Consider the following 16,139-nt stretch of genomic DNA (forward strand, 5'->3'; position numbering starts at 1 on the left):
TACCATATAACGAGATCTCAGCTGAGAGAATCCAAAACATCCAATCACATTTTCTAGATGAATGATTCCCTGAGATCGGGGGAGTTGGTGACATAACTTTCTGCTTGACCAGAGATTACATATTAGGTTCTATTGGGAATAACAGTTCCTGCAACTCACAACTTCTCCAGTGAAAAGCCTTAATGAGAACCCAAACTGTGCTTATTTAATGTAACTTATAAACAAGGCTGCACAGCAACCAGTGAGAAGAGCCCTATGATATATTCCTCACCTCGTAGCATGTGTTTGATCTCCTTGCTGGCCTGGGTTCCTGTAAACTGATTCACTATGTCCAGCGCGGATTGGTTGTAGGTGTTTCTTACATGAGCATTGATCCCGCTCTGAAAAAAAATATCACACAACAGGAAGTGGGTATGACAAGGAATAGCACAGGAAAGACATTTATTCTTTAATGACCTTCTCCCCAGCAGCAAATGCTCGTCTTTCCTCCGCTCCACTGCCAGAAGCAAAAGAAATGCCCGGTACTTCCAGGTATGGAGGAGCATGTGAGCCAATCCATGTGACAGGGCTGGTTGTTGGTGATTGGCCCAGTGCTGTCACATGGGGGTGGGCAGAGTCTTTACAGGAGAACTATGGGGATGACACAAACTATCATCCTCCCGTCACCCTAGGCTCACTGAGACGCCGCAGTATATACTGAGACGCCGCAGCTGAAGTGGATCCCGACAATTGTGCCGGGATCCGCCCAGCTGCGTGACTGACAGCTGGCTCTGCCTATCTAGAGGCAGAGCCAGCTGTACCCGCCCCCTCCCCCGTCCGTTCCGCCAGTCAGCGCTGGCGGATCGGAGCGGGAAGGAGGAAATCCAGCCCCTCCCCTGTCACTGCAGAGAGCCGTGACAGGATCGAGAGGTGAGCGAACGCCGGAATGTGATTGCTCACCTCCCGATCTACTGAGCCGACCTGTGACAGTCTCATTGTCACAGGTCGGCTAGAACTATGAGGATGAGTGAAAAGCACAAACCTCATAGTTCTCCTTTAACCCTGTGCAAGCTCTGACCGGAGTGACTTGGAGCTAACACAAGGCTGTCTTTCTTTCCTGGCAGTACCCGAGGAAAGGGAACTACGGTATGTGCTTCTGAGACAAGAAGCATTAAAGTGCCTCTAATGGCAGCAACATAACCCTACGCCTCAGAATTCCTCAGAGCTGTATCCCTCAATGGACAATAGAGCAATAAGTATTCTAGAGTGACAACGCTGCCCCTCCAGTAGAATGAGTGAGTGTTGTCACCCCAGGACAGGAAGTGTCCTGGATAACCAGGTGAGAATAAAGGGGGAAAAAACAATGCAGTCACCACATTTAAAGGCAGTAATATATTACATTTATGTATTTGGGCTTACGTACAAGGTAAACACCAGACACAGGTGAACATAAAAGGTATAAGGGAGACAATACCTAGGAATATAGATAGTCAAGGTTACACAAATGAATTCCTCCATTTGCAAAGGCCAAGAAATCATGGTTTCCTGATCCTACACTGACGAGAAAAGAAATCAGGAAGCAGCTACTGTATATGCAGGCGAGATAAACAGCTCAAGATTGAGGCAATGTGTGTGTGCTATAAGCCATCCGTTTTGTATGCACAGTTGGCCACGGGAGGATAAAGCAATAAATTATTTCTTACTGCTACTTATGAAGAAGTGAAGATGTGTGAACAGGTTCTGTTAGGAAGGCAGCTCTGTATTTCTTCTCACAGAGAGATATAACGGGAGAGTGTGAGGCACTTGGAGGGTTACACTGAGAACAGAGGAAAACCACAGGGACTCCGAGGCCGATAGCACTATGTCCTACCCCGCACCGTCCCTCGGGGTCTTTCTTTAATGTTGTGAACGGCCGGGTGGCACCGAGGGACTGCAAATCTCAAGAGGCCATTACATCAAAAAAAAAAATTCTTGCTCTACAGGAACCAATCCTCCGAGGCATTCACAGACTGGATACATTATTTTTTATTTTCATTATCTTCACCACATTTCAAAAATGTAAATGTCCCAAAAGTGTAGAAAAAAACTAGACCTGGAATGACTCAGGCTGGATTCAGATTTCCATGTTGCGGTAATGCGCGGTAATGCATGCACCGCGTTGTGGCATTATTCATTGCGAATGGCACCCCAATGCACTAAGGCAATGCACCTACTTTGAAGCACACGTTAGAAGGTCATGTGCAATTTCCAGTATGTGCGGGTGCACTGGCAGCCCATTAATTTTCATGGGGGGACAACACTAGTGAAAGCTGAGTCTTTATTTTAAAGTGTATCTAAAGCTATGTTTTTGTAGTCTTGGATACAGTGCGGAAAGGTTACCAACCCCTGTGACTTGGTTGTTGTGTCCCCATTAGGATCTTGGGGACCACTGTCGCCTGCACCGAAAATGAGGAAAAGTCCAAAATTTTGACTTATCACCAGAATAGTATTAGAGGAAACATTTCCCAATGGGCACTCTGGTTGTAGTGACAACTGTCTATGAGAGGAAATCCCTCGCTTTGCAGAGATTTCCTCTTACTTCCTGTTGACAGGAAGTGAAAAAAATAGCAAAAAAAAAACTGACAGAAGTTTTAAGCCTTCCCTTCTCTATACAAAACTAAGAAAGAAAGTTTTGACTATGGATATACTTCAAATATATTTTTTAAGATGCACGAATATGGTGACATCAAAGCACTACTACAACTGCTTGGAAGCTTGTATTGAACTTGCATTGAAGCTTAGGTTGAACTCGATGCACTTGTGTCTTTTTTCAACCTGATTAACTATGTAACTAACTATGTATTAAAAGTCTTTGAAGGGAATGTATCAAAAGTGGAGCAAGCTTTTCTCTCTCATTTTGAAATCTTAACTGAACAGACTGAAGAGAGAAGCTGATTGGTTGCCAGAGCAACTGCTCCAAATTTTGTCTGCTCCAGTTTTGATAAATTCCCCTCTTTGAGTAGCAGTGGAAAGACAAATAAAAAAGAAAGCATAGAGGGGCAAATTAATAGAAACACAAAAAGGGATGTTGGGAGTAGTAGGGAACCATTGTGGCCATATATTACCCAGTCATTGGAATGGCCAAATACATGACCAAATCGTAATACTGCCTCTTACAGGAGGGAAAAAAGATATTATGGAGACATATTTTCTACATTTGGGCAAGTTTATAGTTTTTCACACTGATGTTTTATTTCTGGTTTCTCTCTCGGAGGTTTCTGGTTTTTCTACAAGAGTAAGAAGGAGATAATGGAAACCATGTAAGAAGAAGCCTAAAGCTCCATCTGCTGGCTGGATATATAAATACATCATATTCTTGTGCAATGTTTTTAATTTTCCTAATCACAATAAGGAAAACATGTACAATTATTACATAGCACCATTATATACAGAAGACATATACTGTATAAGACTTCATATAGAGCAGGGGCGCCCACTATTTTTCATCTGGAGATCTACTTTTCAAATGACGAGCTCATTGAGATCTACCAACGAAAAAACACCTGCATTCAGGGGCGGGAGGGGGCGTGGCCTAATATAGAGGATCATATATAGAAGATCATATATAAAAGGTTATATTACGGAAAATTGTTATCAATACTTACCGTAATTTTCCTTTCCTGGCTCTCCCCCATGTCAGCATACCACGGGTTAGCTCCGCCCCCAACCCCAAGTAGGACCACCTTCACTAGGTGATAAATCCCCCCTGCTCCACTCACCATGCGTTCTATTACACGCCGAGCGAAGACACAACCAGGGAGGGAAAGCTATGCTGACATGGGGGAGAGCCAGGAAAGGAAAATTACCGTAAGTATTGATAACCATTTTCCGTTTTCCTGGCTCACCCCATGTCAGCATACCACGGGAGATAGCTAGCCAAAAAAAAATATTGGAGGGTAATCAATGCAAAAAATAATTTATTAGTACAATCAACGAGAACAGGCGGCAGAAAGCACAGCCGAACCAAAGGAACCAGCTGAATAAGAGGAGACGTCCACCCTATAATGTCGGATGAACGTATTAGGGGTAGACCAGCTGGCGGCCTTGCAAACAATCTCCGCCGGAACCTTGGAGTACGCAGCCCAGGAGGTAGACACCGACCGGGTCGAATGAGCCCTGACTTAGAGAGGAGGAGGAAGGCCTGCCGAAGCATACGCCAGCTGAATAGCCCTGACCACCCATGAAGACAACACTCTAGTCGAAGCTGCAGCCCCTTTCCTGGGGCCCCTTGGTAGAATGAACAGATTATCCGAAGAGCAAAAATCTTTGGTTCTGGAAATGTAGGTGGACAAGACATCCACAGCATCCAACTGTCCCAAAAAAACTACAAAAACCTAACAACAACTATAGTGAAGTGTCCTGAGCGAGGACAAAAAAAGAACACATGGTGAGTGGAGCAGGGGGGATTTATCATCTAGTGAAGGTGGTCCTACTTGGGGTTGGGGGCAGAGCTAACCCGTGGTATGCCGACATGGGGTGAGCCAGGAAATAGAAGATCATATATAGAAGATTATATATAGAAGGTTATAATTGCTCCTCTAAAGCCAAGTTGGAAGCTTTTTTGGCCATTTCCCAATAAACTTAGCTGGAGAGGAGCTATGTGAGATTGTGGAAGTAAGGTGAAGAAAGGGTAAGAAGAAGAATAAGGTGGATGGATGACCTTAGGGGAAAAAAAGTATTTTTTCTTGTGCGTCTTTAAGAAGGCCATGGTGTACTTTGTACTTTTTGTTGCATATATATCCACAACAGATCCAAGCTTCGGCTAACTTTTACTTCTTAATTTTCTTTGCCGCCTCAGTTTTTACAGCCGGCTTTAATATTGCAGTGATGGGTCTTGCAATATCTGAGCCTTGTGTAAAAGCAATGTGCAGTATAATATACACTGGGTGGCCAGATTATTATGACCACCCCATCAGTACTTCGTTGTGCCACCTTTTGCCTTCAATACTGCGGCGATTCTTCTTGGCATTGACTCCACGAGATGTTGATGGTGATGCGAGGAATCTGACACCATGCCTGATGAATAGCACTGTCCAGTTCTTTGAGATTTGATGGTTGTGGAACCAGCTGCCTGATGGCTCTTTCAACTTTGTCCCAAAAATGCTCAATTGGATTGAGATCTGGTGATTGTGGGGACCACCTAAGCATGGTAAATTCTCCCTCATGTTCTTGAAACCACTCCTGCACAATACGAGCACCGCGGCATGGCGCATTGTCTTGTTGGAAGAAGCCATCTCCATTGGGATACGCCATCAACATGATAGGATGAACTTGATCAGCAACGATACTTTGGTATGTTGTGCTATTCAGACGTTGTTCCTAGACTTGTGCGCCGTCAAAAAATTTGTTCCGTTTCGGAATATCCGTTATTTCGTAATTCGTGTCCGAAACTCAATTCGGATTCGTACGAAATACGAATTTTCGTTAGTTTCGGCACATTTTCGTAACTGTACGAACATTCGTTATGATGAAGTTAAAAAGCAAAAATACCTTTGTTAATATTGGAGTCGATGTGGTAGTTGTGTTTTTATCCGAATTACGAATTCCGTTAACGGATTCCGGATCCGAATTTCGGATAAAAAAAACCTATCATCAACTCCAATGTAAATGTACATCAATATAACGAATGTTCATTACCGAACGAAATTCCGTCAACGGAATTTCGTATTTCCTGCCTGTATTGTAATGAAACTCTCAGCAGCAGAAGAGAAAACCTCTGATTGGTCAACTAAACGAAATACAAATTCCATTAACGGATTCCGTATCCGAATTTCGTATTTCGGATAAAAGTTAAAAAATACCATCAACTCCAGTATATTAACAAATGTACTTTGCTTTTTAACTTCAATATAACGAATGTTCGTAACGGAACGAAATTCCGTCAACGGAATTTCGTATTTCCTGCCTGTGTATTGTAATGCAACCCTCAGCAGCAGCGGATCCGTATTTCGGATTAAAAAAAAAAATCTTGTCATGTTCTCTTGTCATGACCTCATTTACAGGGTTAATATTAGTTCCTGTTTCAAAAGAAATTCGGATCGGAATTTCGTATTTCGGATATAATTCGGAAACTGCAATTCGGATGCTTCCGAATTTCCGAATTTCAGGAAAATTTGTACGAATTTCTATTCGTAACAAAACGAATCGCACATGTCTAGTTGGTCCACGCGAATTAAAGGGCCCAAATCATGCCAGGAAAACATGCCCCAAACCATAACACTGCCCCCACCAGCTTGAAGGGTTGTACTATGTGGGGTGCATGCTGTCATGCTGTTCCCGTCAAATTCTTACTCTGCCATCTGCATGATGCAACTGGAAATGTTATTCATCGGACCACATGACTTTTTTCCAATGCTCAACTGTCCAATCCTTGTGTTCCTGTGCGAATTGGAGACGTTTTATCTTGTTAACTGCAGACAGCAAAGGTGTTGGAACAGGCCTTCGGCTTCCATATCCCATACGATGCAGTGTACGGCGAACAGTGCGTTCAGAGATCATTTGAGAGGATCCCCGATTAAGATCTGCAGTAATTTGATGCACTGTTGCCCTTCTGTTGTCTTGTACCAGTCTTGCCACTCTCCGTTCTGCCCTAACATTGACTAGTCGCTGACGGCCACAATTCGCACGTTCAGACCCAGATTTTCGGCTGACAGTCCAGTCTTTAAACACTTTAACAACAGCTGCTCTTGAACATTTAACGAATTCTGCTGTTTTGCTGATACTCGCTCCATGGCTCCGAGCGCCAACAATCATCCCACGTTCAAAGGCTGTTAAATCGCGTTGTTTCCCCGTATCTTCAGAAACAAATCACTTCTACTGTCGTGGTAAACAACCTGCTTCCCTATTTATAATGGTCTGGCCCTCTAGAAACTTCAGAGCCAAATTATAGCTAATTTACCTACAAACGTCAGGTGGCCATAATCTGGCCACTAGCAGTGCAGGCACTCGTATAAATATGAACGCCTCTCCGGGTGAGCATGCATGTTTATTATTGTGGAATATGGAGCAGTGCAGGCAAGCATTGCTGGTAATAAATCATCTAAAAGGGGAGCAACAGGATTGGAACAGATTCTCTATTTCCCCATCAGGCTAGGTTCACACCTTGGTGACTCCTGACCGTGAGGCAATCCACACGGTTTTATGTACAATTGCCGCACGGTCGGGAGTCGCCAAGGTGTGAACCGATCGCGCTGTGGGTACCATTTTCACGCCGTGGGTGCCATTTTCTAATGGCATCCCAGTCGCGCTGGGCGGATCGTGCGGTTTCCCACCGCGATTCCGCCCGCGCAAGTGAACACGATTGCAGCTAAAAAAGCTGTGTGTCGCAAAAAAGGCACTTGTACCTTTTTTTTAGCAATTGCTGCGCGGTTTCACCCCTTTGAAATCAAGCGCACGATCGCGCGTCCCGGGTGTCGTGCAGTGTACTACAGGTGTGAACCTAGCCTCAATGGTCCACTGAGAGTGACCGACCGGTAGGTGTATAAACATGTGATAACCACCCAAATCAGATTGTGATTGTTATTTCATGTCTGTGGGCAGCTTTATGGCCTCTTCATAGAACATTGTCACTTTGCACTAGATTCTTTGGCATCACAAATATCTGGCCCTGGGTGACACTGCAGTGTATTATTTCTTGTGTGGTGTCAGAGGGGTGACTCGTCAGTGCCCTGTCCCACCACCTCTTGATACTCATAAAACCTTAAATACTTTCAGAAAAAAACTCAATACCCCTCAGAATAGAAAGTATAAGAGACTTACATCCAAGAGAAGCCGGACGACCTCAGTCTTCCCACACAGGGCCGCCTCATGGAGGGCTGTTCCCGATTTGGTCTGCCTGTTAATGTCTATACCAGCTTGTAACAGAAGCCTGATGAGAGAAGGATGAGTAAAATGAGAGGAACGGAAAGAAAAAATCTTAGAAAAAACACAAAACTGTGGTAGAGAAAGCATTGCAGAGATTTTCAGGATTATTAATGAGGCAGAGTAAAGAAAGATGATGCCCAATGTGCAGCAACTCAAAACAGCCAATCAAATAGCTACCACTGCTCGCTCCTTCTAAAGACGTCAGTATTTCCTGAGTCATGGACCTTAGGATGGGTTCAAACTTCAGCTGCTGTGCATTGTGATAACATGTGCGTTACTCCAATGTAAGCTACATGCATTTTCTCAAAACAAATGGGGAACTATAAGGTGGAGTGTACCCCTACATGCATTAGGTAATTGCAGTGCCATTCAGGGGGCACCATTTGGTCTTTTTACTTGTGACGAGTGTGTCTTTAAGAAGGCAATGGTGTACTTTGTACTTTTTTGCGAATATACATCTACAACAGATCCGAACTTCGGCTAACTCTTACTTGTTCTTCATTTTCTTTGTGGCCTCAGTTTTTACAGACGGCTTTAATATTGCAGTGATGAGTTTTGCAATATCTGAGCCTTGTGTAAAAGCAATGTGCAGTATAATATAGATAGCAGTGCTGTGTTGTCTGAATGTTATAGCTCCGTTATAACTCTGCCATTTTCTCCGGCTCTTTTTACAACTACAAAACACGTTGCCGGGATCCTAACAGCCTGTCATATATCACTCTTATCAGCTGCTTAAAGCCGCAATTTAAGATCTTCCATTATTTTCTGGGCTTTAGACGGCTGCCTTTCATGCGGAGACACCTGAAACTAATAACAATGTCTTCTGGGTTTATGGCCGATATATTTCAGCAGCAGAGGTAAGGAAAACACAAAGCGCAGCATCTCCAGTCTATTCCAGATGCAAAGAGCAACCTCCCTTTTAGTAAAAGCGTCTTGTGTTTACAAGGAGGGCGAAGATTCCGTTTTCACAAAAGCAATATCCGTTCATTTCTGGATTGCTGAGCTTCGAGGGAACAGTGGAAAGTATCAAGATGCAAATTTAACGACTTGCTTTTTTGGACTATTCAAGTGGACTTGAAGACAAATGTTAACAAAAAAGCTTTGTTACCGGTCTTCAGGCGTGAATAATTAAGAGGAATTGAAACTGCAAAAATGACTGCTTTCTTAGAGAAAGTGCGGCTCCAGGCTCCCATCAGTGTTGCCCACATGTCTGGTGGCCTAGGCATTAGGTCATGTGATCTCTCTTGAAGGGGAGGATCACCTAAGCTGAACTTTGTTCCTCCCACAAGAGATCACATGACCAATGGCCTAGGCCATTGGCCTAGGCATATCAATATTTCAGCACTTATAATTCTCTTATTGTATCCATTTCAGGAAGACTGGTAACATAACTACATGTAAACATCTGAGTAAAGGTTCATATTATATTACACAAAGCAACCGACAATGACTAAGGTGGCCATACACTGCGAATTTCGCCTGGTTCTTGATGATAGAAGGAGTCGGTCGCAAAATCTTCAAAGGAACAGAGCGGACAACCAATGAGCTGCCGCCTCTGTCCAGGTATTCGACAGTGGCTGAGGGCCGCTGTCAGAATACAATGAAGACAGCGGGAGATTCCTCGATCAATGTTCATGTGCAATAATGGAGGAATTTGTTCTATTTCATTCAGCCCGCGGGTTGAATGAAAACAATAGAACAGTGCGTGGCCAGCTTTAGCACAAAGTGCAGTAGACAGTTTACTGCAGTTATATGACCAAAAAGGTGAAATCTCATTGGATGTCATAGATTATTGTGCTTTGCCCCAGGGGCATTGTAAGCCATGGCACCCTTTGAGCTGGCCCTATGTCTCCAGCCAGGTATCTTGGGTCTCATGCCTTTAGCTACGACCTCTAGAGGAAAGGGGCACTGGTTAGAGATACCTAACTGCAAAGGGGTAAACCTCCATTTTGTTTAGCATCCATACAGTCATCCTTGTGTGATGCTTAGTCTCTACTGTAGGGTAGAATGTGTATTAAAAGTTTCCGGTCTAGTACTAAAGGCCAAAAAGGCAGACAGGCTGTGTGACGACATGGTGATCAGTTTATGAGTTAAATGTGTATTGGTGTTGGGTTATGTTTGAGTGCGTTATGCTGTGTGACCTGGTTATGGAAAGACTATGCTATGGCTGTCACTGGAGTTCGTTAGCACGTTAGATGTGATGGGATTATATTCTGATTTCATCACTTGCTGTATATAAGTTTGTGCAGTTGCTCAATAAATCAGAGTTTGTTTACCCTACACTCAAGCCTTGGCTAGTGACTGGGGAAACTGGGAGCTAAGGATCTTCAGGTTCCAATATCTCCTCAGCAAGGAAGAAGACAGCGGTGGACATACTCATCCTGAGTACGGGGGTCCGTCACAGGCTGTCTCTCTATTTAAGGGTGAGCGATACTCTGGCTCTGATACCTAAACAATGTCTTTAACAACTATAGAAAATGATTTGTTTTTCTATTAAAGTGTATCTACAGCCAAAACATTTTCATTTTAGATGATGCATGGGTGGGTGAAAACCTCTGTCAAGGGTTTTTCTGTTATCTGTTTCTCCTTAGGTAGATTTCCCATCATTTCCTGTCCTTTAGACTCAACAGGGAGTGAGAGGATATCCTTCCAATGTCAGGGAAATGCCCTTTTAGACCCTTTCCACAGGAACAAATGTCCCCATTGGAATAATTCCTCTCTATTCATGTTCTGATGGCAACTCAAACTTTTAGACTTACCCTCACTTTCATTCATAGGGATTAAGACAATTACATAGTTACATAGTATTGAGGCTGAATAAAGACACAGATCCATCGATTTGAACCTTATGTGTGTATGTGCGCGTATGTGAGTCCCTGTGTGGTCCTAAGTTATAAGAGTACCCATACCCGTATGTTGCGGTCTCTGAGGAAGGTATCCAATTGATTTTTGAATGATTCAATACTCTCTGCTGATACCCAGCGGTGTATTTACCTTTGCTGCTGCCCTGGCGAACGCGGCAGATACGCCCCTGCTGATACCCCTGCTTGTGGCAGAAAGTTCCCAAATGTAACCACTCTGACGGAGAAGAAGCCTCTATGCACTTTGTGGATAAATCTTTTCTCCACCATTTTTAGGTGATGGCCTGTAGTCCTTGTTACGGAGTTTACTGTAAAAAGTTTACTGCTGATGTTGCCATCACCACCAAACATTGTGTACATTAAAATCATGTCCCCTCTTAATCTCCTCACTTCCAGCGTGAATCAGAGTAAAGCTCCCTAACGGGACAGCAATGAAAACATTAGAGAGGTTCTAACTTCTCACCACTCTATCCAAAACTAAAAAAAAAGCTCTTAGTTATACTTTATTAGAGTCAGTTCCCAGAGTGATGATAATCAATAAGCGTATTGCGCATATTCCCAGGTATCTGACATAAACACATCAACACTCACCTAATGATATCAATGTGGCCATTCTTAGCTGCGAGGTGCAGAGGGCTGGTCCCATTGGGGTCTGTACTGTCTCCAGGCTTTGGTTCCAGTAATGCTGAACACATGTTACTGTTTAACAACAGCTGAACAACCTGCAAAGAAAAGAGTGCTGATTCCTGCACAGAGCAATGAACATCTGTATTCTGTAGAGCTGCAGCTAACGATTATTTTCAAAATCGATTAGTTAGCCGATTATTAAGTTCGATTAATCGGATAAACAATAAAATAAATCACCAGGTATTTCCCTTCCGCCTTCGCCCCACTGTCGTAACAATCGCCATAGCGACCCAGGCAGCCGCTATGGGGCCCGGGCACAGGGGGGCACGGCCAGGGCCCCCTGGGTCGCTATGGCATGTAAGGGTGCTGGCTGTCACTGAAAAACATGGAAACAAAGTGGAGGCGGGGCCTGCCTAAGGGCAACCCCACCTCTTCTTACATCACTGGCCAGCGACCAAAGAGCAGGTGGGGCCAGTGATGTTAGAGGAGGCGGGGCCCGTCGATAGCAGAGGAGGAGGGGCCCGGAACAGGAGTCGGGGCCCGGCGACCACAGAGGCGGACAGCGCTGACACGTAAGAGATCTCAGACCCTGCAGAGCCCACTCTAGAGAGTCTATGGTGGGCTCCTCAGGGTCACTCTCCGGTGGGCTCTGCAAGGGGCATAACTAGCAATCACGGGGCCCCATACAAAATTTTGCTATGGGGCCCTTTGATTTCTAGTTACGCCCCTGCTTCGCCCCCTACTACTATGAAGTATGGCAGAATCCTATGTCCCAAGAGAGAAAGAGCTGATTATAAAACTGCATTGAAACTCTGGTACTGTCCATATGAATGCACATTGGGAAAAGGGGAGCTTGGGTTTGGCTGCTATGGGTAATCTCCAACTTAAAGGAGAACTATGGGGTTCTATCTTTTTTTTATGAATGCATTCCTTAGGCTAAATAAGTAAATAATGTAATTTACTCTAATTAGCCAAAATGCACAGTAAGGCTGTAAAACCTTATTTTAGGTGGTGGGCGGGGCTAAGCGCCGCAATGAGAAGACATCCCGACGTATCTGACGGGATCCTCCCCACTGATGACTGACAGTGATTACGTGCAGGTAAGGAGAGAGCTGCTGCGCATGTCCATATATTCGTGGACGCGCAGCAGCTCTCAAGAATCACTGTCAGTCATCAGTGGGGAGGGTCCCGTCAGATACGTTGGGATGTCTTCTCATTGCGGTGCTTAGCCCTGCCCACCACCTAAAATAAGCCCTTACTGTGCATTTTGGCTAATTAGAGTAAATTACATTATTTACTTATTTAGCCTAAGGAATGCATTCATAAAAAAAAGATAGAACCCCATAGTTCTCCTTTAAAGGATAACAATCATTTTAAAGCATAAAGCTCCTTGTCACGCATTGGCAAATATTAAATTCCACTTCATACCTCCAATGTAGCATTGCTTAGATGATGTACCCTTCTCCATCCTGAAAAACTAGCTGCCTTGTATACACACCTCACTACCATAAAAGCCCGTCAGGTAAGGATATAGGAACTCCATTGTATCCTCTGGGGGCCACACAAGCATAGTAGCTGCCTCTACATGGTTGCATATTTCCAAGTGCACAGATATGCCATTGCATTTAATATTTTGCAAGGGAAGGAGAGAGGTTGTACAGAGCCTTGTGCTCTGATAATAAAAATATCCTTTAGACCAGGGGTAGGCAAACTTTGGCCCTCCAGCTGTGGTGAAACTACAAATCCCATAAGTTACTGCAAGACCCTGGCAGCCATAGGCATTACTTCCTGAGGCAGATGCATGATGGGATTTGCAGTTTCACCACATCTGGACTTCCCTGGCTACCTTGCTTTAGAGCATGAGTGTGTAAACTTACATGAGCCCTCATAATGTATCCAGCACCCAAGCATAAACAAAACTTACTCCCACTCTTCCAAACTCGCAGGCCAAGTCCAGAGGGGTCTTTCCAGAAATATCCATGATGCAGGGGTTGGACTGGTGCTGAAGTAACATCTCCGACTGAAGAAGAGAAAGAAATAAGTAAAGCTGAACACCATTTTCTCCATCACAAATTGACTAATGAGTTTACTGCAGTTTCATGGTATCAATATGGGGGGTTAACAGTTCCTAAAGGACCACAGTTTTTCCAAGCTTGATTTACGTTATTTTGCAGCACACAATATGCTGAAATGAAGACTGGCAGCAAAGGGAGACACTTCTCTTATATTTTTTTTAACAGTAAGGTTTTAGAATACAACAAGGTTAATGTTAAATCCCACCAACATTATCAATGAAAGCACATGGGTTGTTAGGGCCTGTGCTCATGGATGTTTGTTCGCATTAGAACTGATTTACATCCCATAAAAGTCAATAGGAAAGTAAAAACAGCCTGAAACTATTTAGAAGGATGTCACCAATAACTCAAACTATCTGAAATGCGAGCTGAATTAATTTCCCATCTACACAAGCCCTTAAAGCAACTCCGTCCTACAACAAAAACATAATCCTAAAATCACAATGATATAGAAGACTATTAATACTCAACTATCCCATTGCCCGTTCCTCAGACCTTTGTTCTACAGCCTTCTTCAGGCCTTTGTTTGACAGCCTTTCCGAGACCTTTGCTCTACAGCCTTCCTCAGACCTTTTCTCTACAACCTTCCTCAGACCTTTGCTCTACAGCCTTCCTCAGGCCTTTGCTCTACAGCCTTCCTCAGGCCTTTGCTCTACAGCCTTCCTCAGGCCTTTGCTCTACAGCCTTCCTCAGACCGTTGCTCTACAGCCTTCCTCAGGCCTTTGTTTGACAGCCTTTCCCAGACCTTTGCTCTACAGCCTTCCTCAGACCTTTGCTCTACAGCCTTTCCTCAGACCTTTGCTCTACAGCCTTCCTCTGACTTTTCCTCTACAGCCTTTCCTCAGACCTTGCTCTACAGCCTTCCTCAGACTTTGCTCTACAGCCTTCTTCCTCAGACCTTTTCTCTACAGCCTTCCTCAGACCTTTGTTTGACAGCCTTTCTCAGACCTTTGCTCTACAGCCTTCCCAGACCTTTGCTCTACAGCCTTCCTCAGACTTTTCCTCTACAGCCTTTCCTTAGACCTTTGCTCTACAGCCTTCCTCAGAACTTGCTCTACAGCCTTCCTCAGACCTTGCTCTACAGCCTTCTTCCTCAGACCTTTGTTCTACAGCCTCTGGCAGGATCTTCATATCCAACACATTTCTAGAAGAGTGGGATGCCTGCTTCCCCGCCACACACTGTGGTTCCATTCGCCAACCCCTATGTCACTACAGGCAGATGGCGGCGAGCACAGGCTGTCAGCACATAGCTGCTATTGCTGCAGAAGGTCTCATCTCAGAGTTACCCAGAGTCTCTTGTAGTTTCTCTGCTTCCTGGTACTGGAGGTCAGAAACCCCCCCAATACAATTCCTGGTGCTTCCACTATATCTATTAGCAGGCCCAGGCAAGTAAGTTTATACTTTTTGTAAGCCTACAATACACAAGAAAAAGAAAACTGGGGTTTTACCTGTGGCCCAACTAAAGGATAACTAAACGGAAATGTATTTATTTATTACAAGTATTTATATAGCGCCGTTACATCAGGCCCTGTCCTCAAGGAGCTTACAATCTAATGTTTCTACTGCACATGCATACATATGAGGGCCAATTCAGACAGGAGCCAATTACCTTCAAGCATGTGTTTGGAATGTGGGAGGAAACCAGAGTACCTGGAGGAAACACATACCAGCCCAAGGAACATGCAAACTCCATGCAGATAGTGTCTTGACTGGGATTTGAACCAGGGATCCTCAAAGCTGCAAAGTGGAAGTGCTAACCACTACACCACTGTGATATAAACACCAACACCTCCAAATATTTTAAGACTATTCTTGGAATGGAACCAGACTGTTAAAAGACGATCAACTTTGTTGTGCATTTAGTAATTGGTTTATACTGTGCGCACACTATCAAGGACAATGATGGAACACACCATGTTTTTAAGTGTTTTATGTTTTTAACTTACATAATGCGGAAATAAAATGTTGATTTTTATATCTGTATAGTTATGCTTTGGTTGGGCCACCATTAAAACCCCAGTGTGTCTTTTTCTTGTGTACTGCATGCTCTATTTCTTGGGGGTGAGGTGCCTCTAACCATGGACACCCATTTAGTGGTGTGAGCCATTCCACAGATAGCACCGTTTGTAAGACATAGCCTTACAGACAGGACCTTTATAAATATGGTGAAAAAGACCTGCAAAGTGGAACTTGGAATAAGTAAAGTGAAAATCTGAGCAGGACCCTTGGAGCCAATGGGAGGAGCGTTGAGCATGTTCCCGCCCCCACCATCCACCGCTATGACATGCTGGTAAGGAGCAGTCACCGCACACAGCTTTGCTATCTCACGGGTCTCTGCGGTGCCAGGCACTTTATGAGCAAAGCCCGGCATTCTACATTTCACAAGGACTTGCTCAGTCGTCTTTGTGTGGTTTGTTTACATAAAACCTGACCCCTTTCCATGCAGACTTTCCACACTGCAATAACAGACTGTGTTAAGTACACTTTTGTTTACAACGCACATTGCATTTACTGCCGCAACAAAAGAAACAAGGTGATTTCACATTCTGCTTTATAACAAAAGCGCTCCGTACGCCTCAGTTGAACTCCTCATGCCAAGCGGAGATAGCAGCTTTGTTTTACGTGCTTTAAAATTCCCACTCGAGAATTATAGCAACGCATTGTAAAATATTCTCTTTAATATGCATTGCAGTAC

The 16,139-nt window shown here is 44.1% G+C and overlaps 1 protein-coding gene across 1 annotated transcript in view; it reads right to left on the minus strand.

Moving 5' to 3' along the window:
• Nucleotides 1–16,139, minus strand: part of CASKIN1 (CASK interacting protein 1) — a 180,707-nt gene that overhangs the window by 37,468 nt on the left and 127,100 nt on the right. Inside the window, exons 5-8 of the mRNA XM_018561905.1 lie at nucleotides 13,294–13,389; nucleotides 11,334–11,464; nucleotides 7,777–7,885; nucleotides 272–380 (exon numbers count right to left, since the gene is read on the minus strand). Of these exons, the coding sequence (XP_018417407.1) occupies nucleotides 272–380; nucleotides 7,777–7,885; nucleotides 11,334–11,464; nucleotides 13,294–13,389 (445 nt within the window). The remainder of the gene's footprint in view (nucleotides 1–271; nucleotides 381–7,776; nucleotides 7,886–11,333; nucleotides 11,465–13,293; nucleotides 13,390–16,139) is intronic.

The sequence above is a fragment of the Nanorana parkeri genome, unplaced genomic scaffold (assembly GCF_000935625.1).
Source record: "Nanorana parkeri isolate BGI_ZX_2015 unplaced genomic scaffold, ASM93562v1 scaffold19, whole genome shotgun sequence".
Taxonomy (NCBI): Eukaryota; Metazoa; Chordata; class Amphibia; order Anura; family Dicroglossidae; genus Nanorana; species Nanorana parkeri.